Source organism: Chamaea fasciata, unplaced genomic scaffold, assembly GCF_029207755.1.
Source record: "Chamaea fasciata isolate MVZ Bird 193981 ecotype frontalis unplaced genomic scaffold, bChaFas1.0.hap1 SCAF_1, whole genome shotgun sequence".
Taxonomy (NCBI): Eukaryota; Metazoa; Chordata; class Aves; order Passeriformes; family Sylviidae; genus Chamaea; species Chamaea fasciata.
This window is the reverse complement of record NW_027094086.1, coordinates 111,726,642-111,747,078: the sequence shown is the minus strand read 5'-3', so window position 1 is coordinate 111,747,078 and position 20,437 is coordinate 111,726,642. Positions and strand designations below refer to the sequence as shown.

Sequence of the window (20,437 nt, the reverse complement as noted above, 5' to 3'; positions counted from 1 at the left end):
GCACTCCTTTCAAGTAGCGACCCTCGGGACTGTTAGATAAGAGGCCGGGCTGTCTCCTCTCCTTGGTGTTTAGATGCTCTTGTCGACCTTTAGAGATTGAGCACTCTGGAGGTCACTGCCTTGCACTGTGTCACCGGGTGCCCTTCCAGAGAGGTGAGTAAATGCCGGTTAGGCCAGGCTGCTTGTCTCCGGTAGCATTTTGTACTACCCACCCCTCTTTATTTTGACATTACACTGTGGCCCTGATGAAGCCACTGATAGCAATAACCAGTGTGGTCCCCGTCAGCTGCAGCAGCTCTGAGCTTGCAGGTCTTTCTCCTGACTGCCCATCTCATCGTATTTTGCATCAAGGTACTTCTTTCACACTGTAGAATGTGATGGGCACAGACAAAGCTGCCTTCTGCTGCCTCTTTGTACATGAAATGATGGGTAGCACCGTTGATACATAGTTAGTGTATGCACGGTGTACAGTAACCTATATAAATGACTCTGTGTGTACAGATCCCCAGGCAAAACACAAGACTGAGTTAGAATTTACAGGCATGGATAAGCAGTTCTGTGCTCCTGAATGCAGCCCTCAAACTCCAGAGCATTTAATGTGGAAAGTGCCCTGGGACAAGGACCAATCTTTATGCTTTGTACACATTTTAGTGGCCTGTTAATGATCAACCTCCACTCTACTGAGAAGATAAATTTCATGATGATATAATTCAAGCCAGATTCTTCACAGTTGCTTGAGATTATTTCTTGTAATTCTACTTTAGAAACAAATGATGTCTTGATGTGGCATGTAATCATCTCATCCTATTATATTAACACTTTTGTATCTTCCAGTCCTTGTTTTTTTTGCAGGAAAGGAAGGCAAGTTAAAACCAGAAGTAATGGATGTGGTCAGTGGTCTGTTTAGCTCAGTCTCTCATAGTCACTGATACTGAAAACTTAGAGAGGAGTGTAAGATGGAGCATGTATTGCAAGCTTTTCTTTTCTGTTCTGGTTTTCTAACATCTAGCAAACTGCACATTTAGGAATTTCCAGTGCTGAAGATTGCTGACTATCCTGACTGTCTTATATGTATATAATATACACAGACAGGGCTGACCTGGAGTGTGTGTGATGTTTCCTATGGCATTTTGTGATTTGGTCATGTGCTGTGGGGCTTTTTCTTCTTTTTGATTTTGTTTTGTTTTTAAAGACCTTTTCATTACGTTTCCTTTTCATCTTTTTGTGTGATAATTTAGCAGGATGCTTCTTGTGTCACAAGTCCTAATCTACTCCTCGCTCCCATCTTTATCCCACCTGACATTCTGCAGACTTCTGTCATGTCCTCCTTCAGTCTTCAGCAGAAAATTGGATCTGTCTTTTTTTCCAGCTTTAAGTTTCTTTTCTTGTAGGAGCTGTTCTCTGTGCCTTGAATAATCCAACTGAATCATTTTGTAAGTGGAAGGGAGGAATGAGCGGAACATACTCAGTGTGTGGATACACCATTGATTTATAAAGCACTCTGGTATTTTCTCTTTGGTAGAGGTTTTTATTACTTTTATTTTTTTTTCCTTAGAGTTTCTAATCTTCCATTGTAACATTTTTGATGACATAAACAAAATTTACTACCTGAACAAACTCTTATTTCTTGTTTACCTTCTGAATATCCACTATTCTGCCTCTAGTTATTAACAGAACTTCCTGAGCAACTGTAAGAAATCTGTTGTAGTGTTTTCATAATTTTGATGTGGTATGTCTGTGTTTTCCAGAAAACATCTCTTGTTGTTTTAATATAAGTTACCTCCTTAAATTTAATGTGTTACTGGTGTTAGCTCTGGTCTCACACATTCCACGAATATTTTTCAGGTGAAGCAACCTGTAATATGCTGCTGGCATGGGCAGCACGATTTCCTTACTGACTCCCACCCCTGAGTTATTTTTCTGGGATGCCAGATGCAGTGAGCTGGAGCACCGTATCACAGAAGACTCCTCATGTGTGGACTGCAGTAGAGAAGGAGTACCTTTGTGGTTTACACCTTTTTAGTAGGTGGTAGATTACCAAGGTGACGGGAAATTGGGTGTGCTGCTGCATTTTGCCCACATGCTCTTGTCTCTATGCCTGGGCAGTGCCCATTCTGATCAGAAAAAAAAGTTTCTCAGTTGCACGCCTCCCTCTCTCTGCTCTTCCCAATGAGACTTTATAGTTCCTTGGGCACCTCTGAGTGCTGGCTCTGCCTCCCAGTGTGACTCCTTTTGGAAGTGCAAGCTGATACCCTTATTTACACATGCCGTGGCCGGTTCAGTGCATCCTCACTGCATGGCTGGTCTGGATAATGAGCGTCACGATCTGAACACCAGGACTGGACTTTCTTTACTGGCTCACTCATGAGGAGGTCTGGTCCCCAGTTTTTTAGGCAGAGGTGCTCCCGGACTCTTTCTGGGGGGGTTTGGGGTAGGTGTGGGAGGATTTCCCTGCTTTGTGGAGCTGTGAGAAAGGCAGCAGAGGTCTTCAAGTCTCGTTCCGGAATAGGTGTGTTCCCTATTGAATGAAGTGTCTGCCAGAAGGCTTTCACCCATTTCACTCCCGGGTCAGGAGGTTTTCTGACATGTCATAGTGTTTGGGCTAAACTCTGGGGTAAGAGACTTCAGTCTTCGATGACGACATATTTCTGGAAAATGCTTTGGCACGTGCTGCTTTCAGCAGCTTTCTTTCTTAGGAAATCTATGCTAAACAACAACTCTGGGGGGAGTGGTTCTTTGAAGTGATAGTACTGCCACTATTTCAAGCCCGTTTAACCTGTGGTGAGGGGTGTGTGCTGCTGCTGCCACCAAGAGCGTGACAGACGTTTTGAAGACCAGTGGGAAGATTCAACACTGAAACTGGTCGCTTGAAAGTAATTAAACAGGTATTCAGATGATTTTTAGAAATTCTGGGAAAGTAGAAGAGGTTGAATTTTGGACTTTTGTTAGGCAGAAGTGTTTTCAAAGCTAGGAGAGACACGAAACCTGTAGCTGCTGCTGAAGTTTGATGCTAAGGGTTGTAGTATGCAAATTCTAAAATTGGTATGTCCAGTATGACCACTGGCATGCTTCTGTGAACACTGTGGATTTTAAATTTTTTTTTCTAGCAAGGCAAAGCCCTGAAAAATCTAATGAGAACAGGACAGGAGTGCGTGGCTGCTGTCTGCTCGCTGTAATGTTTGGTGTTTAAAAAAGAAATGTTTGGGACTGAGAAAGAAAAGCAGTAGGGTAAGGCAGTGTATTGATTAGATTATTGTAGAGTAAATCACATGGCAGAGTACATCACGAAGACACTTTAGTGAGGCTCTTATATCTCTAAAAATTGTAGCTGAAAAACATTTTTTGATTTCCTCATCTTTGCCTCTTTACTCAGTGTTAAAAGAAATATTTTAAGTTTGAATCTTTCCACTTAAAAACATGCTCATCACCTTTTCTCTGACTGCAGCAGAAATAAGATTTTTATATTTTGTATTTTAGTCCAGATTGATGTTTGATTTATCCAGTAATTGTAGGCCTTCACCTTATTTTTTCTTATACTTTTTTTTTAAAGTAAAACACATCATGTGTTCTTGTTTTGACAGTTAGTGGATAAACCTACAGTTGATGTTGCTTTTATACCTGGTATGGAAGTGAACCTGTTGAAGTTTCTTTGGGAAGACACTCGAAATTATCCTTGTGAAAGACTTTTTTTTTGTACACACACACAAACATATATATGTGTGTGTATATAAATATATATATACATATATATACATATACATATATATATGTGTGTGTGTCTTACTTATTTTGAGTGGTCCTTTTCGATTTGCAGGGGTTGCATTGTCTGGAAATTGCCCTGATGGTACTGCTGGGCAAAGTGCCGCTTTCCTAAAGGAAAAAGCAATGATTGTGCTCGCTCTAGTGGCAGACGGCGGAATTGTTGTGTGTCACTTCGTGGATGAGGTATGATAGGACAAAAATTCTGATTTAAAGGCACTTTTTAAGTGCAGTGCAAAAATTTACTCCATTTAGCCTGAACTGGAAAAACATAAAAAACCCATTCAAAACATTAAAAATAACCTAAAAAACCCCAAACCAAAACAAAAAGTAATTCTGTATGTGCAAATAATCTGCAAATAAATCAATAAAGCTGTAAAATAAAAACAGCTGGAAATAATAACAATTAAATCTGCCTGTTCCTATGACTGACTGTCCTGGAAATGTTTTACAGGAACAGTAAAGGGGAAATTCTCTTTTTCTCACTCTTTTTTTTTTTTCTCTCCTTAAAAACCACACCAGCACCACCATCTTGATATGTAGCCAAGGGAGAAAAGGATGGTGGTTGAGACATTCACAGGCTGCTTGTGCTGCTGCTAAGGTAGCTCCTAACTTGTTATTCAGTAATGAAATAATGATGTGCAATAATTTAGAACGGTCTCTCTGTCTTCTAGTCATAAATCTCCTTTGCTAGGAAGAAGAGGCAAGATGTCTTGCATCCTCCTTGCTGGATGCTGTCCATGTTTAGGTGGTTTTGCATACAGGAGGCAATTTGTGCTGCAAATGCACAGCTCTTCTCATATCCATCTGCCATCCTTTTCATCTGTGCCAGCAGCAACTCCATATAAATCCTGCGGTGCTTATAGTCACAGGAAACATCTCTTGGATAAAGGATAGAAAAAGCTTCAGGCAAACATGCCAATTTTTTAAAAAAATTTTTTTAATAGATAAGCCCCTGGGGTTTTTTTTGTCCTGTCATTTCTGCTACAATGAGACTTCTTTTATTGTGGAAAGGATGTATACACATTTTTAATCCTGTTGCTGAGATAACCACTCAGGAGAAATGCTGGAGAATTCCAAACCCTGGCATGGCTGTAAAGGAGTTGTTACATCGCAGCCTTTTTAAATGCAGGTTGCAAGTACAAATTTGCTTTTGCAGTTTTAAAACTGGATACACAGATTCAAGCTCACACCTGCTTTTATACCTGCTGACTTGTGACAGGAGACAAGATGCGTCTCATGTACTAACAACAAAGCCCTTTTTTTTTCTTTATAAGTGACTAAATAATCTGATATTTTTGAAGTTCTCAACACTGCAGAAGAATTATGGCATTCATTTAAGGGTTTGAATGTGTAATTAAGCATCTAATTTTAAACCTGCACACTCAATAATGTTGGACTTTGCCACCAAGTTACTTCCTTTTTATGGTATCTGCCAATTGCTGAAGTATGCATTAGTGCATTTGACATATTAATGCATTTTAGTAATGGAGGTACCTGATCAAGCAGCAGCCAAATGACCACAAAATAAATGTCTGAGTTGAAATCAGAACCTGCCGTAAACAACAGAAAACTGCTTGCCTTTATCTTGCACTGAAATCCCCATTCCCATCTGACCTGAAAAACTGAACCCATCTGGTAGAGCCCTTCTAGTCATAGGACCCAGCATCCCCTCTCATCATTACCACATGCATTATTTTCTTGGGCCTTCTTGATGCCTTTCCCTCCCCCTTTCTTGGGCTCATTTTTTCCAGGATAGTAGTATGTTCCTGTAATTCTAATAAGCATATTCTGACTTGCTCATAAATTAAAGTCAAATACTTAGCTATTACTAATACTCTCGAGCCTACCTGGTCATAATGAGACACAGGCCTTTCCCAGTTCCTGGATGGAGCTTTCTCCCTTGTCTTTGAGCTGATCTGGAGCAGGGAAGGTGGCTGTGCACTGTCTGTGCTCCCTGAATTACTGCAGGCACTCCCCAGCTGCTGCTGATCTTGGCTTTCCAGTATTGCTTACTTATCACTCACTTGCCAGATTCTGTACGCTGGATACTCACTGAGATGACATTTGAATGTAGTCCAGTTTTTCCCAGTGGGGAGGTGTGATACCAAACGAGTAGGAGAAGTGGCATTCTCAGCTGCAGCAGATACAGGAGTGTCACCCGGTTTGTACTGATCTGTTGAACAGCAAACCTGTCGTGTAAGGGACAGTCAGAAAATTACGAGGCAGGTGTTTAACACCACAGAAGCAATCTGGGTATTTAACATGCCATGAGAATCCAGGCTAATCATGGAAGGCTTGTCTAGATGTCTGTATTCCTTTGGCTCCTGAGGTATTTTGTAGAGGCTGACGGCCAGTGTGAACTTTAAATCAATTTATTGCGTATGTTTACATATGCAGCGAAACCATTTGCCATATCATTTAACTACACAGAGTGAATTGTTGACCATGAGCTGATTTGACCTTTTCAGGTCTAATCAAGTAATCTGAAATATTATTTTAGGCTGTCAGCTCCAGTAATATGCTGTAAGAGTATCCGGATCTAACTGAAAATGTCAAATGTGCTCTAATATGCAACCCATCAAAGTTACGATGCAGGAACCAGTTAAGAATATAAATCTGTAACATCAGTGATGCATCTCAATTGCCTGGGTGAGCTGTTCTGCCATTGATACAAGCTAGCTAAAAATGTGGATTGAAACCAACTCTTTGAAGAATTGTACATGTGCGGCGTACAGCCACCTAAATATTAAAATGATCTTGAAAGAGGGGTGATAACTGCAGGTTAGAATACTACTGGAAAAAACAGGGCCCAGCATGAATACTCGTGCTCTAGGGAATGTCTTGCTAGCTTTAATGTGTGGTAATGTAAGATTAGTTGTCTCATGTAACCTCAGAAATTTCCTTTTTAATTTTAATAATTTGCTGTTTGTGAAGATTTTGCTCTTTCAAATAATAATCCATTATATAAACAGAGGTATCCTTATCAATCCTATTGCATTCGGTAGTAAACATTTTTCATAGTGTTGTCCATTTCATGAAAAATCCTCATCTATATTTAAAAGTGTTCTGTTATAAGCAGAGTATTTAATGATGTTTAATTTCTTTTTTTCACTTTGAAAATTTCTGTTCTTGGTATTTTATAAGATACTCAGATCTAGGATAAATCTGCCTTTACTAATCATTTATCAAGCACGAGATCGATTGTTTATGATTTCTGTATGATGAATTTAAATTTGGACTAAAGTGAATGGGGGTAATGAAAAACAACTTTGTATCCTAAGAAAATGGGATTTTGTTAGCTGAACAATCTATCAAAATTGTTTAGCCTTGAAACACTTGTTACACTAAAATTGAGTTGATTTTTATCTGATTGTGGGTAGTTCATGCAATTTGAGGTGCTATTAACTGAATTGCTACTATTAGTAAAATGTTGTTGGAAGTAGAATTAAAATGAACTACGGGAAGCATTGCCGAACCGATAACTTTGCATTGAAAATAGTGCGTTTTAAAGGTTCCACTTAATTCTGTTTGAACTGTTCTTACGAGGCAATGCTGCCCTCCCCTGGTATGCTGCGAAAAGCAGGAATTTTTAATCCCAGTCTGAGCCAGTTCTAGAGCTTCCTGTTGAAGAGAAATTGATGGATTGGTGAAAACGGTGGGGGGGGAAATGCTCTTAAACAGACCATTATATGCTTTCTCTGTTAAGAGAGAAAGAAAACTCCAAAGAAACCATAAACCAGACATTTTCGCAGTGCTTTTATGTATGCATGGTGCAGATGTAGATGAATGTACAAATAATATACATCGAATCTACTGGCAGTACACTGTAGAGGGCTGAATGAAGTTTGTGTGGCAATTTTGAGGATGAATTGAAGACAAAATAAACAGATGCAAGGTGGTAGGAGGACCAATTACAAGAAATTTTCTTTAACAGTGTAGTTTTGTTTTGTAAATGTGAGATCTCTAAACATTGTATGTATGTTCAGTTCTGCAATAGAGAAGTAATATGACCGTGGCCAGCAGCTTGCATGGGAATAGCATCAGCTCCGGTGCAAATGAAGCTGTAGCAAAACCATCATCTGCTGCCAGGGTCTATTGATTACAAAGATATCACCACAATCTCAGGAAGTCTCTTCACTGCACAGTCGTGAGAGCTGAGGAAGGTAGTCCGGAGAAATATTACTGTAGCATGATCTATTCTTTCATGTGTTTCCTCAGATGTCGGGTACTAACTGCTGCTGGAGATAGAATATTGGGGTAGAAGGTTCTTCAGACTGTCCAACTGTGGCTGTTACGTGTTAAATGTGTTGCTATTTGCTTTAATTTTGTAATCCTTCGATTTCTCACTGCTAGGCAGTTTCACCATAGTCCAGATAGCAGAAAGAGATTTGCCTTGTTACAAATACAGGAATTTTAGTTCCCATATCTGAGTCTTAATAAAGTGTGTGGGGTGGGCTTTGCTGTTTGTTTGTTTGCTTGTTTGTTTATAAGGTATGAAATATCACTTTCTTTTTATGGTTAAGATTTTTCTAATTGCTGGACAACTTGCGAAACACACAACTTTTTTTTCCTATGGCATATGACTTGACTTACGTTTTGCTTGCTCCTCACTCATTTTAATGCATTGGAGATCACGTAACAGCGGAGAAAACTGCAGAGTTTTCGATATTAAAAGTATGTTAAAACATACTTTTATGTATGTTTTAACCTCTGGTTAAAACCTCTGGTTCACATATTTCTTCATGTCTAAGATCTGAACAGATTGCCACATCAGGAAGGAGGTTTTTCTCCTACACTGGTTTGCTTGAGGACTTTGCTTGAGTGAGTCCTTGTCTACTACTTAGGGTCAAGTCACTTGGGACGTGTTTTAAGAACTGTGGAATATAATTACATTCCCAATCTGACTTGCTCATTTCCAGTTACAGTTATATGTTGTAGTGGTGTTGATACTTTACTACAACCTTTTACAGTAAGGTCTGGGAGTTGTTCTGTGTCTGTGGTGCCTGTCAATTCACAGAGCAGGTGTGGACCATTCGGAGCTCAACTCCAGCTGTTAAGTTACCTGTGACTGTGGCAGATAGAACCTGAAAATCCCAGTGGTCTTTCACAGGCTGTTGTTTCTAAAGTGACTTTGCTGGCAGCAAAACAGCAGTATTTGCTTTCATGCACATCAGCAAGTAAGTTACAATAATCAATCCTTTTGGGAGCTAGCTGTAAAACCACTGCAAGTATGGCTCCAAAGTACTTGAAGGTTGAGCTAAATCAACAGATAAGATGCCTTTCCCTCTGTGACACCCTGCCACAGTAAAACTAGTTTTATATGTTCTTTTTTGTAAGATCAGTATTTTGCCAGCGCAGCATCCCAGTTCAGCTCATCAAATGGTTCATGTGAACGGCAGTTGTGTCACTCCTTGACCTTGAACTGTGTAACAGTTTTCTTTCTTCTCCATAACTTTTGCAGGTATTGGGGCTACTGGTGTGGACCCTGATCGCTGGAACAGAATACTTTCTGTATCCAGCCTTTGGCTGGGTGATGTTTGTAGCTGTGTTTTACTGGGTTCTCACCGTCTTCTTTCTGATCATCTACATGACAATGACCTACACCAGGATCCCGCAGGTGCCATGGACCATGGTGGTAAATATACCCATTCTTTGTTGTTTCAGGTTGGCTGGGTTTTGAAGAGAATAAAATATTGGTGCATTCCACATGTGTATTTAACCAACTCTACTTGTACTCTAAATACTGGTGCACTCTATGTGTATATTTAACCAACTTTACTTGTACTCTTTGCAGATTTTTCCCTAATTACTGTGTGGCTGCATACCGGCAGTGTTTAACTTTCATACTACCCAGGCACTTTCAAAACACTTTTTCTGTGATGTTTCACCATTTTGTTCAGCGGTTGATGCAGTGACTTGATTTTTAATGTGTGTGTGACTGATGCTTATGCACAGTGACCTCTTTTTCTCTCTGTAGTGGTTACATCCCATGAAGAATGAGTCTGTTGCTGCCTCTGAGCTAACAGACCTGGCCATATGGCTTAAACAGCAGAAATCCCTACTGGAATCAACACCATGCATTAGAAGCAGGACTTGGGCTCTTAAAACATGAGTCTTCCTCTGCTAAAGTTAAAGCAAGAATAGTTCAGATGTAGCACCACTCTGACAATCCATAAGTAGTCTACTGTGAAAATGGTGCTGAAAATTATATATATATAAAATATGTACCATGTAATCCTTGTCTTTGAGCTCAAGAGTTAAAGCAAATCAGATAAACAGCTACTGTAATTACAGAAAAATTTCACAGGCACTTAAAATGCAGATCCAGTTTTTATGGTTTGAGCAAACCTGGCCAGCTCCAACTCTCAACAGTATATTTTTTCCTCATTTGCATAACAGCCTGGTCTTGAGGACAGTAGATCCTAAAAGTCATTGTCATTTCAGCAAACTGGCTGTTTGTGACCCATCTAAGAATCGCTATGAATTTTATCTTTGCATTTGTTGGATACAGTGACATACTGGGGGTTTTGGGGTTTTTTTAAACAGCTAAATAGTATTGACTGGAATTCTGTTATTTTTATGATGAAATGTATTTGACTTCTATGTTGCTAAAAGCTTGTTATCAGCTACATTGTATATGGGACTAAAATTGAATACTAGAATACTCTTCTCTTTTAGTGTTCCCATTTGCTGCTGCAATAAATAGCCAACTATAGCAATTACTAATAAGAACAACCAGGATTATGTTCAGATAGCTTCTCTATTTTCAAGTTTCATAACCAGCAATTACCATTAAGGCTGTAACACTGCTATAGAAATGTTGGATTATTTCAATTACAGCAGTAATGTGTCTGGGTACATTTAAAGGTGTGAGGGATTTTTTTTCCCCATTGCATTACATGTAAGTAAAGTACATTCAAAGAGAAAGCATCTTTATATCCATTTGAATAAAGCTTTGGTCATTACCCTTCTTTCATCGGTTGAATACTATTATGAGACAACTGCACATAAATGAGTTGCCCCTGATCTATGTGGTAGGCAAACTGGAATATTTGATTTGTTTCTATTTCATGTTGAGTGTATTTCTTGCTGAGTTCCAAACATATTGTAGATGTACATAAATGTAAGTCCAAAAGGTAGTCTCCTTTTATATAAAAGGGTCATTTAAAGAGAAAATAAATACCAAATAAATAAAAGATGCTTGTGTTACAGCTTATTTTGCCCTAAGGTATTAAAAGAGTTTTTGGGAACAGCCCTTGAATTGGTCCTCTGCTGCTCCTCTGTGGCCAAGAGGAACACTGAGTTCCTTTTCAGAGAGGTGCTTTTAACATCTTTGTTAGAAAGAGCATGACACACACCTTTTTGAGTGAGTTTCCACCCACCTTTACCCTATTCTCTGAAGAATCCTGAATTACAGTGTCTGCCGTTTATTGCTCTGCCTCCTTAGGCAACAGTTAGCTCAAACTGTTCCTATTGTATGCAGTATCCAAAATTACATCTGGACCTCTCTGTCATAAATTCACTTCTTGCAGGTTAAGCACATTACCAAATTGCTTAAGATGCAGTTACTTTTACTGCAAATTAACCCAAAAGATGTGCTTCAAAACTGACTCTCATTCATAGTGCAAGTTTTTTTGCTAAAACAATCAATGGAAGCTTTTAAAATCTAGTGAATTTGAATTTAAGAAGCAGATGGTAATTTAGCATTAACCATTTGGTTTGAGTAATATATTGGCAGTAAAGGCCCAATCAGCTTGCACTGCATTCCATCTTCACCAACAGTGTTATTTCCCAGAGCAGCACTTCTCAGAAATTATGTGCTTTTTTCTTTTCTACATGACAAGATATTGCAGGGATTTGTAGCTTTCCAGGGTAATTGAGTCTTTTTGGAATGGGAAATCTGAAAATAACAACAAATACTCTAGGTAATCAAATTTGGAGTTTCTAAATCAGTGCTTTACAGACACCAGAACCTGCCAATTGCTGGCATCTCATCCTGAAATTGACAGTTTGATATTTTATTGCTGTAATGCCCAGATAAAACAAGGGGTGAGATCTGTGGATAGACATAGTGCCTTTTATTAGACAAACTGATATAGGTGAGATGAACCCCCACCCATTTGTGTGTGAATCAAATCTCAAGGGCCAGTCCATCTGAGTGCTGAGGCACTGCCCAGCCCAGTTCCCTGCTGTGGAATTATTTTGCACTGTTCCTTCCAACTTCTCTTCTCGAGCTGCAGCCTATTTTAGATTTTTGTCAAAGTCCGTGAAAAGTGAATTAAATTGTGGGTAATTGGCATAAATTCCTAGCATCCACTGGGTCACATGGTGTGAATTAGTAAGTTGGAGCTGCACCAGTATGGGACCATTTAGACAACTAGAGCAACACAGTTAAAGGTTACATTTGTGTGACACTCTGGAGTGCAAAACTGGGGTCAGAAGCTGAGGGGAGCTGATTATGTACAACGTTAGGACCAGGTCTATATTGGGTTATCAATCCCTGCAATTGTAACTAGATGCAAAGCATATCACAGGCATTCCACTTAAACATGGCACCAAATTTGTATGCCTTAGACAAGTAGCAGAGTGGAGTTTGAGGGGATTTAACTTTTTTTTAATAAGAAGAAACTTCCATGATCCAGTAGTGAGAAAGGAAAGGACAAAGTATTAAAATCATGTACTTTAAAAAAACCCTCATGCCTTTTCTCTTTCATCTTCTTAGACATCTGTTCTCTCTTCCTTTCCTGTTCTTTCTTACATGCAAAAACCAAAAAAACTTTTTGTCTGCTCTCTGTAGTGTTATGTGAGGTCATTGTCATCTGTTTTGCTTCTTTCTTAGTAATAAATATAAGTATCCTGAGACATGAACTTTGCCTCTTGAAAAAGAAAATGCAGCATCTGCCATGGGTCTTGATGACCCATGTAGCCCACTCAGACTGTTCTCCTCCTTGGATTTACCTGTTTCTTTCTCTTCTTAAAAACAGGCAGAACGGAAAGGTACTGAGAGATGGAAGAATACAACTGAAAAAAAAAAAAAAAAAGTCACCCTCTTTATCTCCCTCAGTAGCGTAGAAAGCAAAGTTTTGGAAGCTTTATAAATATTCTCCATATGGCAGGAGTCATCGATTCCTGTCTTTGTGTAGATTAGAAATGTAATCAAAGTGCAGTTTTGTCTTGTTTCTTTTTTAGTTGCTTTTATCTTGTGGTGTCATATTCTTACTGCCGAACCCTTAGATTGAGGTAACCAAACCGAGTCCTTACTTTCATTTTTGGAAAATCACAGCACACTAACTTTAAGACTTTTCTGGATTTAGTATGATGGAGAGAATAGTTTGTCCAAAATATGGTCCAACGTTTATGCATCTTCAAAGCAGTTAAAATTTAATCTTACAGATAGAAACACAGAAGAAGGCAAAAATACTTAAGAATGGCATTTCTAGTGCCCATTGCATGTGTTCAGTGTATTTCAGAAGAGAGTTTTGCAATGTTGGAAAACAAATGCCTGTACATATTAATGACTTATGTTTGTCTTTTCAACAGGGTCTGTGTTTTAATGGAAGTGCCTTTGTTTTGTATCTCATTGCTGCTATTGTAGATGCATCTTCAGTTACCAAAGATCTGGACAATCACAATTACAACAGTTGGGCAGCTTCTTCGGTGAGTTTATTTTTTGTTTAAATCAGTTCCAGCAAATTAACAGCAAATGAAGGCTCCTTGGAAGTGTGGGTTGAAGTTGCAGGTGTTCTGCATTTTGAAAAGCTGCAGAGTGATACAGGTCACACACAAAACCTATAAGTAGCTGCAATTTAGTTCATAATTTTTAGAGATGACTAGAAATTCTACCAGGAGATGACAGTCACATCAGAAAACTCAGTAATGTTTTTTGGATCACACTGATTTTCTTCTCCCTTGTCCCCATTTATTGCTAGCTCTCTGGCTGAGGTCAGAGCCTGCACATCAGAGCAGACAAAAAAGATCGTGTGAGCATCGAGTCATCTCGATGCACTTGGACAACTTCAAAAGCAGCTGAAACTAACTCAGCAAACTTTGCACACTTATGGATAAGATGCATTCATCTTCTTGTGGGCTGAGCCACTGTCCACATTGCCCACACAGCACCTTGGGGAAAGCCCTGGAATGCTTTTGCTGTTTCCACAATGATCTTCCTGTTACAGCTTCAACTTTTGATAGTATTTCCTTTGAGCTGCAAGGGCAGCGCGTGAAAAATCATGTAACGTGATGAAATCACTAATCCATCTAACATTACTATCTTAGTACTTAGGTTTAGAAATCCAAAACAGTCAAAGTGGATGAAAAATAACTTCAAAACAAAACAAAAAAGGAACAGAAAAGAGCCTTGTCACTTTTTGAGTTAGGTGAATGCATTCACTAGCAAAGGTAAGGGAGTTGCAAAAGAACCTTTTTCATGTTGTGGCAACAGGAGTCGAATTCAATTGTATACAGAAATTCCAAATTATTGAGTGTTCATGCTTCTGCAGTTGTCCTCCTGACTATTCACAGATCCTGTCTGAAGCTTATTTTATATGGCCATGAACACAGGAACTGGAACTCCTGCTCTGTTTTTGTCCTGGGAATTGGATCGTTAAATCCCTGTCATTTCAGTGGTGTTCAGGGTCTTCTTCTCTTGGCAGTTTGTAACTACAGATCTGTTACTCAGCCACTGCAGCTGACAGGAACTTGCTTGGTGCTAGATAAGCTTCCATGCTGATTCAGGTTTTATGCAAAATGCATGAATGTTCAGTGTCTCATGGGAGGTTTGGATTGTCTTCTAATACTTCCTAATAATGTTTATCTATTACAGTGTCTAAATAAACTATTAAATGTGGATTCTTGCTTTCAAAATCCATTAAGGGTTTCTTGGATAGAGGATTTAGTGAATCATCTATCCCCAATAGTCATTCTGTTAGAAAGATTTTAGATGGAGCTTTTATTTAATAAGGAACAAAATAATTGGAAAAAGAAGAACGCTACAGGGTTTTTTATTGTAATAAGATTTTCCATCATCATCTACAGTTTTTTTGGTTTTACAGATTAAATTTGCATTACATAATGCTCACCAAGAGCCCTCTGTCGAAAGGCTTAGATTTACTGCCAGATGAATGCTCAGCAGGGCCTATCCATGCCAATGATGGCATATAAGCCAGGAACAACTGTAGAATCATAACATATTTTTAGGCTGGAAGGGACTTCTTGGAAGTCATCTGGTCCAACTCTCTCCACTCCTACAGCAGGGCTAACTCATATCAGGCTACCAAGGCCTTGTCCACTTGAATTTGACTATTTCCAAATATGGCTATTCCACAATGCCTGTGTGCCTGTTTGATTACTCACGCTGTGACATTTTTCCCCCCCCTAATATCTAATTGAAATTTCCCATCCTGTAACTTGTGTTTGTTCCTTCTTGTCCTACCATTGCTCACCTCTTACAAAAGTGGTGTTAAACTTATTTGCAGTGACAGCTTTATTTGGTTCAGTTCCTAGCACAAAACACTCTGGTATTGTTGTTAAGACTATGTTGAATGTTGTCTGTTTTGAACAACACACAGTGATTAACAGGAGCTTAAGCACTAGTGCTGAATTGGACTTTTATCAGTGCAAGTGAAATAAATCTAGCCTGCTATAGAAGACTTATTCTGCTATCAATTTCTGACAAAGTAGTAATGTGACAGTGTGGTTGCTGTCACTGAGGAGTATCTTTATTCATCAGCAGAGGACCTCTGGAACAGGTAACAGCAGTGCTGTTTGAGAACATGTCTGGGCCTGCAGTTGAATCCAAGCTTCCTCTGTAAGCAAACAGATGCACTATGAGCCATGCTGAGGTACAGGTGGGCTGTAGGCAATATCTGGAACACAGCAGCAAGGCAGGAGTGTTAGCTTTAGCTCACATAGTCCCACAGACAATTCCTCAGCCTCTAAAAGTAGCAAGTATTTAGACTGGTGGCAGTCCAATCTGTAAGATCCGTACTGAGGCAGTATAAGGAGGAATTTATAAAAAAAGTTGAAATATGTCATGTTTTGTCTGCTCAAGCCCATATTTCTATGCATAGTATAAGCTTACTTTTACACAGTGTTGACTGCGGTGGCCACACAAGTACAAGGAGGTGAGCGTGTGCCATTTTAGTCAGCTTGCTGTTTTCCTTTTTCCCCAAGTCCCATAACTATTTTTTTTTCTTAGAAATGACAGTTCTCTCGATTATATTTATTTCCTAATCTATTTTTCCCCTCTCTCTACAGTTCTTTGCCTTCGTGGTTACCTCCTGCTATGCTGGAAATACATATTTTAGCTTTATATCCTGGCGATCACGAACTTTGCAGTAACTACTTCATTAAAGTGAATTCTGTAGTGTAAAGTACCCAGAGGATTATTCACTTTTGAGAAAAGCTTGAAAGAGGGGTGAGGTATTTTTGAACATTTCTCTGAGAATTGACACAATATAAACTGAGATCAAATGATTATTTATGATAATGCCATCTTTAGAGACATTTTTAACCTGACTTTGTACTATATAATAAAATTTCATACTGCTTCTTTTAAAATTAACATGGTATTTTTCTAGACATTGTATAGTTGTTACTACTAGACCTTTAATAAATCTTACTCAATGTGCCATGTTTGGAAATGTAACTTTTTGAATGTTACAGGTATACTTTTGATACTGAATGCTACCAAAACTAAGATTGATATTGTTTAATTATTATGAATGAAAAGTGACATTGTGCAGAAAAAACCCACCTGAAAGTAAAAATAAATAAATAAATAAATGATCCAAATGTACATGTTTTGTAAACTGGGAGTAGAAGGTTGCTTTTTAAATTTCTTTTTCAGAGTATAATATATCCTACCAAGAATTCTGATGATCCTGTCAGTGTGCATATTCTAACAGCTTCTCACATCACGGGGTTGCTTTTGGAACCTGTTACTGTAGGCCTGAAGCTCAGGTCCGAAGCTGAAGACAGGTTGTGCCTGGAACACATTATCTTAACAGGTTTCTCAGATCCAACAGGCTCCAAAACATGGCCCCAGACAACACCCCTTTGTGCTCCGTGCTTAACTACTGAGGGTATCACAGATCTCTGGCTAAAGGTAACACTTCTTGTTTCTCAGCAGGCTGTGGTTGTTTGGGTTTTCTTCTTCTCAGATTAGGCCATTAATCTCTCTTATTAAAATCTGGGCTTCTAAATCCTATTAAGTGATACAAAGATTAAATCCACAGAAGAATTGTCAAGATGCCAGTGCTACAAGCAAGGAATTTCCTCCCTCCTTTCCTGTCTACTGGCATCATCTGCCATTTGTTAGGTTACCAAATTAAGTTGGTACTCCTATTTAAATAACTTTGAATCAAGCAGAAGTATGACAGAATATGACTTTCAAAACAGATACCTGTGAAAAACACTTTAAAATACAAATTACCTAAGGATTTTTCCAGGACTTACATGGTGAGTGAAAGGTTGTGATTATTTTATGATGTCATTTAAAAATTTCCTCATTTAAAATGACTGGTGAACCTTTTATTCTTGTATTAAGAAGACTTGCACTCCCTTCTAGTCTTCAAAAGTTTATTGGGTGATAATATATGATAGTAGAGAAACCTTACTGCTTAAAACAACCTTCTCTATTTCTCCTTGTAACTAAATAGTATGTGGTTACTTACATATGTGCCTTGCAGAAGGTTTATCAGCAGACAGCAAATTCTCTTCTTGATCACATGGTTTTCTTCTTGATTATCTGTCAGTCATAAGATTTCAGTGAAAGGGAAGCCAAGATATTATTTAAAAACCAACACTTGTCTGCAAATTGTATTTGGCCTACACAACATAGGTCAGACTGTCTGCTGCTTGCTAAATTTATCCATTTGTGAGAAGGAAGAATGTCTACTAACTCTGCATTTTATCTACACAGATAAAATGTGTCATTAAAATCCCATATGCTTTTTCCCATCGCTTGAAGAAAAAAGAATCAAAGGCATTGAAATGATCCAAGTGCCAGCTGATAAAGCGTGACTAGAAATACAGCCAGAATTAAAATTTCATCAGTGATTTCTCATCAGTAAAAAAGCTTCAGTAGTAATAGATATTCTTTCTTAATTGATATCTGATGTATCTATTTCAACTCCAAAGGATGGGACTGTGTTTGCAAAAACATTTCAAGATTTTGTAGTAACTGCAATGGTCTGGTCTAAATTCATAAGCCAGACCTCATTTGTTGACAGAGGTAGTAAGGGGGAGTAGACCTAAGTGGAAGTTCCGTTCTGTTTCATCCAGTTTACCTAGAACTGTCATGGCAACTGTGTGTTACGTGTCAGAGTAAGCCCTTTAATGTAAGATAAAACCAGATAAGGAGTGATTCTGGCAAAATATCTACGTGCTCTCTGAAACTTCAGTACTGATCCTCAAGGGAAGATCTGCAGAATGACTTCCAAAGACAAATCTGTGAGTTGAATCCTTAATTCTGAATTTAAAAAAACACATACTAGGCAAAAATCTGCTTTGTACTTGGCCTTGGTGTTTTGTTTTTTGGTTTGTTTGTTTTTTGTTGATTTTTTTTTTCCCCACAAATCATAACTTACCTGCCCTGCTCTTTCCTTTCAGAAAGGTATCTTACTTCCCATGCTCTTTCTCATCTGTTTCATTTTTCATCTGTTGCCCAGATACCAACTGTCTTGTTTTTCAAATGTTCTGAGTATCTAGTTAAAATTGGAGGAATCAGCACAAGCTAAGCATTTCTTTTGGAATTTGCTCCTCCAATTTCAGGCCTGAAGAAAGGCATAAGCACCCAAAAGGTTATCTTCCAGTTCACTAGTCTTAAATATTGATTTGCAAACTTTGAGTTAATGCATTTCTATATTCTAATACTGATAAAGAAGATAAGCTAGCTGTGCTTTATCATATAACAATTAAAACAAGGTTTCTATCTGCTGTAGGTTAGTACTCGTAAGATTGAAAGAAGCCTTAAAAGAACAGCTGGTAAGTGATGAAGTCATTAGTGACATTCTTAATACAGATATTTAGAAAAATACACAAACTGCTAATCAACTTGCAAAATGAAGGTATTTGGCTTATAAATAATTTGTTTCAGACAAACGTTCTCTGAAAAATCTAACTCACATACATAAGGCTACTTGATGTCAACTTATGGCCATTGATTTTCATTTATTAAGGAGTTGTCAGTACCTTTTTTCATCATCGTACACAATGCACTTAACAAGACAAAGTAAACAGCATGAGAACTGTAATAAAAACTTCAAATGCAGTAGAGTTAGATTGACTTTGTCCCAGTGCTTCACAGAAGATGCCTGTATTGCTGGGTAGAAAATATGTCTGTTATTCTACTTGTATTAAAGTTATTTCTGTTTCACTGGTCTGAACTCAGATCAGCAGGGGTCCAGTCACACACACACTTTCAAAAGAAATAAAGAACTAAAGAAGCTGAACCAGCAGGTAACCCCCCCATATTTCTAAATAGGAAGTGAAGAAGTTACTGAAACTTTTCTCCACAGGGCTTATAGAGACCTACAGCCATGCATGCTTCCAAAGGGGAACTGTAAGGAGAAGGAAAAAAAAAAAAAAAAAAAAGCAGCTGTTTAAAAGTGGAACAAATGTTGGGGTTTTTTTTTTCTCAGCATCTAACATTTTACTCTTGTGGCAGTAGCCAGTGTTGTAGCTTTGATATCTAACAACATGAGATAAAATGTGATGGGACAGGTAATACCTTTTATTGCAACCACAAGATGGCTTAATAGAGGTCCAGAACTATATACTGCTTAATCTAGTAAGGGCCATTGCCCACATTGGCAAACCCATTTTGCTCAAGTAAATTGCTTACACTGGGACCTTATGTGTGCTGGGGATCATCTGGGCTTACATGTCTTCCCTCTCAGGACAATTTTAGTTGCTGAAGGAACTTAATAAATACTAAATATGAAGAGAATCTGCATCACAACTGGAGAACGAAGCAGCAGAAGATGGGGTGACTGCTCCAATGAGTACAAAAGTGGCACATGCCCAGCTCAGAGGCCCACTATTACCTCACTTGTCAGAAAGCAGAACAAGTTATTTTTAAACTTGAGGAAATATATAGCTTCCTTTGCTGCGTTTCATTAGTATTGCTGTATGATTTAACTCAAGCACTGGGCCTGAGACATCTGGACAGTCATTACCGTTTTACCTGTTGCTGCCCATTTAATGCAAATGGTTTTTATCTTTTATGAGATCGAGAATCAGAAGACTGGGGCAGGAGGGGGGGGGTGTGCTGGCAAGAATGAATGCCGTGTGGGAAGACGTTGTTCGCAGCTGTACCTCCACAGCAAAGCCCTGGGGGTCGGTCCCCTCCCGGCGCACCGCCGACAAACTTTGACGCGCTGCCAGGTTTGGCACTGTCCCCGCCAAGCTGCTCCCCGCTGCGTGCGGAGCTCCCTCCCGGCAGGCGTCCTGTTCCGTGCCTGGAAAGCCTCCCTTCGGCCTGTTTCCATGTAACCCAGCCGCGCGGGGCGGGCGCGGGGGGAGCGTCCCTGCGCGGCTCCCGCTCCCGGCTGTCCCCGACCCCGCTGCCCCGGCTGGGTGCGGCGGCGTCTCCCCCGCGGCAGGGAAACCCCCGCGGCTCCCCCTCGGCCGGGCGGGAGCCTGGGCGGGCGGGGAAGCTCCGCGCTCCGCCCGG

General features: G+C 39.3%; 1 protein-coding gene across 1 annotated transcript in view; it reads left to right on the top strand.

The window, feature by feature from the left end:
- The window catches only part of CMTM8 (CKLF like MARVEL transmembrane domain containing 8), a 35,315-nt gene extending 18,744 nt beyond the window's left edge, over nucleotides 1-16,571 (top strand). The window contains exons 2-4 of the mRNA XM_066193963.1: nucleotides 9,224-9,397; nucleotides 13,303-13,419; nucleotides 16,018-16,571. Of these exons, the coding sequence (XP_066050060.1) occupies nucleotides 9,224-9,397; nucleotides 13,303-13,419; nucleotides 16,018-16,101 (375 nt within the window). The 3' untranslated portion in view covers nucleotides 16,102-16,571. The remainder of the gene's footprint in view (nucleotides 1-9,223; nucleotides 9,398-13,302; nucleotides 13,420-16,017) is intronic.
- The last annotated feature ends 3,866 nt before the right edge of the window (nucleotides 16,572-20,437 follow it).